This window comes from Micropterus dolomieu, linkage group LG08 (genome assembly GCF_021292245.1).
Source record: "Micropterus dolomieu isolate WLL.071019.BEF.003 ecotype Adirondacks linkage group LG08, ASM2129224v1, whole genome shotgun sequence".
Taxonomy (NCBI): domain Eukaryota; kingdom Metazoa; phylum Chordata; class Actinopteri; order Centrarchiformes; family Centrarchidae; genus Micropterus; species Micropterus dolomieu.
Window position 1 is genome coordinate 740,922 of NC_060157.1, and position 9,255 is coordinate 750,176.

At 43.9% G+C, this 9,255-nt stretch overlaps 1 protein-coding gene across 1 annotated transcript in view; it reads left to right on the forward strand.

Annotated features, from left to right (window-relative positions):
- The first annotated feature begins 2,660 nt into the window (after positions 1-2,660).
- Positions 2,661-9,255, forward strand: part of cacna1fb (calcium channel, voltage-dependent, L type, alpha 1F subunit) — an 82,582-nt gene continuing 75,987 nt past the window's right edge. The window contains exon 1 of the mRNA XM_046055785.1: positions 2,661-2,957. Coding sequence (XP_045911741.1) covers positions 2,936-2,957 — 22 coding nt within the window. The 5' untranslated portion in view covers positions 2,661-2,935. The remainder of the gene's footprint in view (positions 2,958-9,255) is intronic.

Sequence of the window (9,255 nt, forward strand, 5' to 3'; positions counted from 1 at the left end):
AGGAGGAGGTGAGTAGAAGAACGCGAGAAAAGGAAGTGGACGAGTAAAGGAGGCAGAGGAGGAGGTGAAGAAGAACGCGACAAAAGGAAGTGGACGAGTAAAGGAGGCAGAGGAGGAGGTGAAGAAGAAGACGACAAAAGGAAGTGGACGAGTAAAGGAGGTAGAGGAGGAGGTGAAGAAGAAGAACGCAAGAAAAGGAAGTGGACGAGTAAAGGAGGCAGAGGAGGAGGTGAAGAAGAAGAACACAACAAAAGGAAGTGGACGAGTAAAGGAGGCAGAGGAGGAGGTGAAGAAGAAGAACGCGACAAAAGGAAGTGGACGAGTAAAGGAGGCAGAGGAGGAGGTGAAGAAGAAGAACGCGACAAAAGTAAGTGGACGATTAAAGGAGGCAGAGGAGGAGGTGAAGAAGAACGCCACAAACAGAAGTGGAAAAGGAATGGAAGCATGGTATGAAGGAGGTTGAGGAGAAAAGATGAATGAAGTAGAGAAGAAATGAAGGCAGTGAAGCTTGTAGAGGAGGAGAAAGGAGGAGGCGGCAGAGGTCAGAGGAGGTGAAGCAGTGAAGCTTGTAGAGGAGGAGAAAGGAGGAGGCGGCAGAGGTCAGAGGAGGTGAAGGACTTCATCAGCCAACAGATTATCCTGTAATACCGAGTGTTTGTGTTCCTCATGTTGAGACATAAATGTGTTCTCAGTGGACTCGCCTTCCTCATGGGGGCAAACTGCAGCTCCACATAACGTAAATCATTAAAGCCTTGGTTTAAGTAAGTAAATGTAATGATGTCTGTCAAAGTTATTAAACGGCCGTCAGGATATATGATTTTTCGGGAAAAATTTTTTTCATTAGTAACACAAAACACAACTAAAAATATATAAAAATACAATGTAAGAATTATGCAGGAGAGGTAAGAAACCCCCAAGGGCTTAGAGTAAAATATAAACACATAACAAGAGATCTGAAGTCAGAGTAGATAATTACAAATTACGGGAAAAATATTGAAGACGCATCTAACGGGCTACTCGGGTTACACCCACGCTCAACAAGCCCTCAACCCAACTCAAGTTGAGAACTATCGGCCAGTTTCACCTCTACCATTTTTATCCAATGCTATTGAACAGGCGGTCTTCAGACAGAATTCCTCTCATGGAATGACCTCCTAGATCCATATCAGTCTGGTTTTAAGAGTGGCCACTCGACTGAAATGTCTCTGTTGTCTGTACCAGAAGCCCTAAGGTCAGCTACAGCTGCAGCCCGGTCCTCGGTTCTTATCAGCTGCCTTTGACACAGTCAATCACAGGATCCTGCTATCCGCACTCTCAGCAATGGGCATCTCGAGTAAAGCACTCCTGTAGTTCGAATCCTACAACGTTTTGTGGCAAGGACAATTATCCTCCTCCCGCTGCCTCTCCACAGGGGTGCCCCAAGGCTCAGTGCTAGGGCCCCTTCTCTTCTCAGTTTCCACCACCTCACTGGGGCCGATCACACGGCTTCTCTTACCACTGCTACGCAGACGACACGCAACTCTACCTATCCTTCCTGCCAGGCGATCCCACTGTCTCGGCGCGGATCACGGACTGTCTATTGGACATATCTGCATGAATGAAGGCTTGCCACCTTCAAATAAACCTCTCTAAGACTGAACTCTTGGTCATTCCAGCCAAACAATCTATCCACCATAACATCAAACTACAAACTGGCTCCTCAACCAAATACTCCAACCAGGGTGGTGAGAAACTTCATAATAGATGTCCAGCTTTCCTTCTCATGTTGCTACTGTCTCTCGGTCGTGCTGCTTTGCTCTTTACAACATAAGAAAAATCAGCCCTACCTCACTCAGTACGCCACCCAGCTTCTGGTACAGGCCATGGTTACCTCTCTGCCCTCCTTGCTGGTTTTCCAGCTTGTGCGGTGAGCAGGGCAGCAATAAATACTAGTAAGCGCTAATGGCACATATCACATTAATGGGGTAAAAACCTGGGGAAAGAAGTGAGAGTTAACAAAAAGTGCGCAGAAGAAGAGCACAGGAAGTGCATGTTAGAGGTTAGGAGTTAGAGGTGTTATAAGAGGAAGTGAATCATTGATGGAAACTGAAACGCAGTCAGACTGGTGTCTCACAGTGGATTCGAACCCGGGTCTCTCACAAAGGCATGTGTCGTATCCACTGTCCCATCACCACCACTTTGTTGTTGGAACAAAGAAAGGCAAAATAATAATAAGATCATTCTTCATGTTTTTTTCTGTTTGGGAACATTAAACTGTAACGAAATGCACACCTGTGCCCAGGTGAGGTGACATTCCTCTTTATTCAGGTCATGTCTGGTTTCTGCAGAGAGACATTTTAGTTTTTAGTAGAAAGGTAAAAAACTGCTCTCTGCAGAGCAGTTATATCTGTGGAGAAGATCACCATCATCAGGAAACACTTTTTTAATAATAAAAGCTGGAGTCAGATTTGTCCTCTTACTGCGCCTTTAATTCTCTCGCTGCCCTCCCCTTTAACACTCTGAGCTTTCTCTGTTTAATCCCCAATTGGGGGAGAGAGAGAGAGAGAGAGAGAGAGAGAGAGAGAGAGAGAGAGCGAAGGGGGAGGGAGAGAGAGATGGACAGATAGATGGAGAGAGAGAGAGTCAGATTAGTGAACCGAAGCTGAAAAAAGAAGCAGAATTTGTGTCTCCGGATATATTTCCTTTCTCCTCACTTTTCTCCTGCAGCTGGTGTAAACTGATGAGAAACTGATCAACTGATGAATCGATCCGCAGCTGCAGCAGCAGAGGAGAAGAAGTGGATTAAAGTGGAATGAACGCGATCACGGGTGAAACGCGGAGAAGTAGTTTGTGAAGGAGCCGATGAGGATGATCAAAGCGGCAGGAAACTGATCAGTCTGCGGATCGACTGAAGATGCTTCTCGGTGTTTGGAGCTGAGAGCGGAAAGCAGCGGAGATGTACGAGGAGAGGAGCAAAAGTAAGAAGTCGTTTTTTTAAAAAGATCTCAGCTGATTCAGCCACAACTTCAGAGTTAAGGATCAGATCGATCAGCTGCTCCTTTAGTCGATCAGTTTCCGGGTGTTTCTTCTTCTTGCTCAAAACATCAGGCTGAAAAGTGTGTTTTTAGTTTTTCACAGCATCAGAGACGTTATTCTCAGTGTCAACGTTGATCCCCCAACACGCGCACGCGCACAACAGAGCAGGATGCACCGCCTGTCAATCACATCTTTACATCGCTTCAGTCATCAGGCTGCTGATCCCAGGCAGGCACACACACCGCTAACCCTAAAACCAGGTCTTGACCCTCAAATGGTCCTAAACTTGTGGCTCCAGCAGTTTGGTCCCAACAAAGCTGTCGGACCCCACAAGTATAGTGGAACCAAGCCCCCCTGTGGGTGAAACAGCTGACCTGCTCAGGTGATCAGTCTCTCACTGCCAGCTAATCAGGTGCCATCATGTAAAATGACCACTTTTATACAGAAGTACAATTTTGAGGTTCTTATTTATGCTCCTTTTATTCTTCTACTGCACCACATTTATTTAACATGTTCAGTGACTTTACAGACTTTAATAAGAATAATTAGGGCTGGACAATACGGCCAAAAATGTTATCACGATAAAACGTTTCAAATCTTTTGATATCGATAATTATCACAATAAGGATCAAATCGTTATTTCTTTGGAGTTTAAAGGCTGGTTTTTGCTGCTGAGTGAAAGTTGAAGAAACCTGATGGTTAATTGGTGGTTTTAAACTTTTCTGTATGTTCAGAACAAACACTTGAGGCCAAACAGCGGATCGCTTCACAAATCTGAGGCAGAACATTCAAAACAATTACGATAAAATCTTTGTCAACAAATATGCACAAGTCAAATTAAGTAAAAGCTGTTTTCAGTCGCTTTTCCTCAAGAAAATAAACATCTTAATAGCAAAAATTACGTCCTAATTTGTTGATGATTCAAGTGAATAAAATGAAAAAAATGAATATTTATTGAACATTCTTTATATTGTTATTGTTTTATTGTTCAGGCCTAATAATAATAATAATAATACATTTTATTTTAAGGCACCATTCAAAACACTCAAGGTCTCCTTACAAGACATAATGAAACAACAGTGTAGCAATAAATTAATAAAATAAACAAAAAGTGAAATTAGAGTTCATAAACAACAAGATAAAGACACGTGATAAGTGACGGCGAACTGATCAGAGACGTTTCTCCTCTTTAAATAACAAAGATCAGCATCTCTCCCTGAAAGGTAACATCGTCGGCGTGCTTTCTTTTGTTTCCTCGTGTCTCTGGATGTGAGTCGCGGCTCATGTGCGGCCCTATCAGGCGACTGACACTTGAATAAAACATATTCATTCCTGGATGAATCAGAGGACGGCTGCTGGAGGAGTCTAAGTGCCGAGCTCCGCTGTGTCACTATGCGACACTCTTCCTGTTTCACGCCCATCCACACAGAGGGATGCTGGTGGTCTGGTAAGTCGTGACAGGAAAGTGGTGAAATCTGTGGTCGGCGGTCCCAAATCTCACTGTGAGACACGTCCACGTCAGCTGGATGAATATGACCGTCTGCGCAGCTGTTTTCTGTCAGATCAGAGCTTCAGATGACTTTTCTCTGGGTACCTGCGGTGAACAGTGCACTTCAGCTTAATTAGATAATGAACAGTCAATCAGGCGAGGAGACAATTTGCCTGAACAGAGAGAGAGGAGAAGCTCTCCATCTTATGGTTAACATTTCATCTATTAAGTGTTGCTTTTATTATTTAAGGAGTGTTGGAGTGAACATAAGCTTCATCTGCTGCACACGCCTCATTTAGGTTGTGGAAATAAAACAGTATGCAGCAGTTTTTATTTGTTGATGCAAGATATTTCTTTCTCTTTTTATTATGTCTGTTTTAGAATCACATCCACGCATCCATACAGGAAATAAAGATTCTTCTATGGAGTTAAAGCCGAGTCCACAATTTAAATACCCAGCTGCCCCAGACACAATGTTAAAGCCCACATTACAGGGCCCCTCAAGATAAGGCAACCTGTCCTCGTCACAGAGCGGGGCCTCACAGCCAGAGAACACGTTTTCCTTTGAAGGATTTTAGAGGCCTGAAGATGTGAGTCAGTATTTCACAAGAAACAAACAGAGAAAAGCAACAGAAACATATATTTTACTCCTTTAATGGTCTTTTTATTCCTCCGGTTTATCAAAAATGCCCAAATTGACTTTATTCTTTTCACATTGTCCATGTTTGATTGTTGTTTTCTGAGATGTTAAAGCAGAATCAGGTAATAAGAGACGTCAGCTCTCATCAGGATCTGCACAGACTATCAAAATAAGAGCCTGGATGTCAGCTGACGGTTCACCCTGAGCAGATACCGAGCAGGTGTACACACCTGTGCGTCCCACTGTCCACCGTGACCCCTGACCTCTGCTGTGATGGCGTTAACGCAGGTCCCGACCTCCATCACTTGGAGAGTGACTCACTTTAATCCCCCTGATCCTGACGGGGAATCAGAGTTCCTGCTCGCTCTCTGTGAAAGCTGAATTAAGGCGGCCTCCACGGACCGTCTGATAACGTTGTCATGGAAATGAGCATTAACGAGGGTGACATCACTGGTTACCGTGGCAGCAGAGTTAATCCGCCCTTTTGTTCCGGTCATGAGATGAGGCGTTAACTTTGTCAGAGAAACCTTTAAGGTGAGTTTGATCCTGATGCAGCTGCAGACAACAATTACACAAACAAGTGAATCTGGTTGTTTTTCTGTTAAAAAGGTTCAGCAGTCGACTATCAAATTGTCCTTGAAAGCACCTTCAGGGATTTGTGCTCTGCTGGGAGATCTCTGACTGTGACAGATTAACTCTCTGCAGGGTCTTTTCCACAGAAATAAAGTGAAACCAGTCTAGGAGGAAGGAAACTTGGAAAGGTTAGAAATAAACTCTCAGTTTGGTGTTCCACAAGGCTCAACCCTGGGTCCTCTGCTCTTCTGATTATCTTCGCATTATCTCTCTACATGTTTATTTTTATTAAAAGTAACTCAAACTAATATTTCTAATACATGACTAATATCTGTCCAAAGGGAAGGAAATCAATCTAAAACCCATCCAGTCCTCACCAGACAAAGGCCTTATAGGTCTATTAAACAGCTTATCACCACCCATGTTTACATTTACTCATTTGGCAGTCGCTTTTATCCAAAGCGACTTACATTTGAGGAACAACATACAAGCAACAGCACGAGATCTACAGACGTCAACGTAGATCCAAAGCTGAAGGTTTAAAATCCTCCGTAGTTCATTTCTACAGTGCAGATGAAGAGAGCAGTCTGTCCGAGCTCAGCGTGTTCAGCAGGAGTTTAACAGAACACGTCGCTGCTGTAATGAGAGTGTTTGGGATTAATGATCTTGTTGGAGGCGTCTCAGCTGCTGCGTAGGAGACAGAGAGGTTCACCCGCCGACAAGTCCTCCAACATGAACGACAAAATAGGTCGTTTGTCCATCCATCCCGAAACGACACGAGTGTTTCCTGTCCCGGACCATCGACAGGCGACCGGATCTTTAACTACGTTGTGCAAGTCACATGAAATTAAACAAGTGGTTAGGGTTGTGAAACAGTTGCAGTTTGGTCTAGGTTTTTTTAGGAAAACACTGTGGTCAAAAAAGAGACACTCCGTCAGTCACATGATGGAATTCAGTAGCGCTATTTAATTAAAGAATTAAAATAACTCACCATCGACGTGGTTTCACATGGGACTCCAACGCCTTTCTCCTGCATGAAAGTCTTGGATTGGTTTGACCCATCCACCCACCTACTGACTCCGAATTTCTCACTAGTGTGTCTTGCTACCGTCGTACGGCCACAAAAACGTAAATATGGGTCGTAACAACGTGAAAAACGACCCATTTTTCTGGTATAACAGTCTGCGCCGACTGGCTCAGATACCAGGTGTCTGACGTCATGGAAAGAATCCCTGCGAGGGACTCCCGGTGACCCCCTTTTGTTTTGAACAGGAATTGCCTCCCGTCCAGACTAAAACAGCGAATCTGAACACCTAAAACGGAGAAGTTTGAAAACGCTGCTGACTCTGTTTTTGGAGTAGTGTGTTAGTGCTGACAGGTGAAAACGGAGAAATTCACTTGTACTCTGCGTGTCTCTGTATTTACTTTGCGGCGACTCCCAGTCTGTTTCCCGCCGCCACAGTGAGTGAGTTGAGACAGTTTTTACTTGAGGTGTCTTCGTTTAGAGTCGAACTTCCTTCTAATCTCTGGATTCATCTGCATCTTTGCTCCGATTGTCTTTTCTCTAAAAAAGTATTTTTGAGAACTCGTCCCAGACAGTTTCGCCAATCGACCTGAAAATTTGGCAGGATCATTTATGGACGTCGCTGATCAAAAGTTATCAAAATAATTTTGATACGTCAATTTTAAATTTTTACTTTTGTGTCTTCATGTACAATTTTAAATAAATGCCCGTAAATCAAAATCGGCTTAAGCTATTGTAACCAAACTCGACGCGTCTGCTCAGATGCTCGGCCCGAGCTTCGCTCAGCAGTCCTGGGATATTCTTCCACTAGGGGGCGCTACACTTTAGTTTATACCTCATAATTCGCTGGATGGATTTGTACGAAATTCGGTTTGTACGTTCTCGGGTTACTACTCAGCTGATGTATTAATTTGGTAATGATTGCGTAAAGTGGGCGTGGCTTATTACAAGAAATGTAAATCTCTAGACATTTCTCATTCTTAACTTAAAAAAATCTAAGAAAATCATCCATACGTCCTCGAGAGCTGAAATTTTTTTAGCACATCCACTGAAATGTGATTAACGTTTGCTTCACTGTAACCTGCGGTCAACTCAGAAGTCAGTCACTCTATATTTTTCAGAATATGCTAAATCAATTAACATCTATATCTCCACAAGTCTTTCTTCAAACGCTGCCAAACTCGACAGAGTCGCTCTCCAGATGGCCGATATCAAGTGTTTCAAAGGGTTTTCAGATCGGTCACACGGTGAGTCTGCAGTGATATTCAGTATCTTGCTGTAACTTGTACAGGATGCACTACATTTTCTTTTTTGCTCAGTTTTGGATCAAATGCCACCAAAATAATTTACAGTCCCAAAACCAGCAGTGTGATTTTTTTCAGAATTGTCTCACCTACATCTTGACTGTTGTAAGCGTTTTAGTTTAAACTGACAAAACTGTCCAGGTCTGGCGCATGTGATGTCACCACCTCAACCTGTGAGAAGGTGTGTGGAAACAGCCTCTCACCAGCAGCTCAGTCAGTCGTCTGCGCTGGAAATCTGCAAATCTGGGGTTCAAACCCCAGGGGAGCCAGTCAGACTAGCTGACAATGGGGGTGTTCAGATCATAGTGAATCTAAGGTCTCCATTTTATTTGGATCCCGTGACACTTTCTTCTTATTTTTCTCGTCTAAAAAGAGTTTGTGCAGCTTAAACTTTAAAATTTCCTGCCATTTTAACAAACTTCTTTCATCCAGCTCTTTAAGGGTTACGTCATGCTGATAGTATAGTCTCATACTGTAACTTCCTAAAGGACTCAAAAATCACTTTGAACGACAAAAAGCAGTTTTTTGATCCTAAATGCGCTCATCACTTATTCCACGGGCCTTTCTCCAACACAGGGTGAAATAATTAACTCTTCAAAAATATATATTCATATAACCAATTTAAGTCTTTGGTTGCCAAGAAACAAGGGGTGGTTCAACTTCCCCACAGGCTCAAATCACCCCGCTCTCCCCTACGCAGCTAAAACGTCAGTGTGGACGGAGATCGTAGTGCGGATGTGGCCTAAAAAATAAATTCTATATCAGTCTTAGAGGGCCGTATGTTTTACGCTGTCTGTATCTGTGCAGCTGATATCACACGACGAGATTGGACATGACGATTAGTATCGATCGAGCTTCACTGTGAAAAGAAGCGCTGCTGCTGTGAGTCTGTGATCTGCAGTGAAGAAGAAGAGAAACTGCCCCAACATCCACTAACTGAACTGATGACCTTCCAGCTGGACCAGGCTGGAGGGCAGCGTGACACGCACACACACACACACACATGCACACACACACACGCACACACACACACACACGCACACACACACACACACACACACACACACACACACACACGCACATGCACACACACACACACGCACGCACACGCACACACACACACACGCACATGCACACACACTCACACACACGCACACGCACACACACACGCACACACACACATGCACACACACACGCACACACACACACA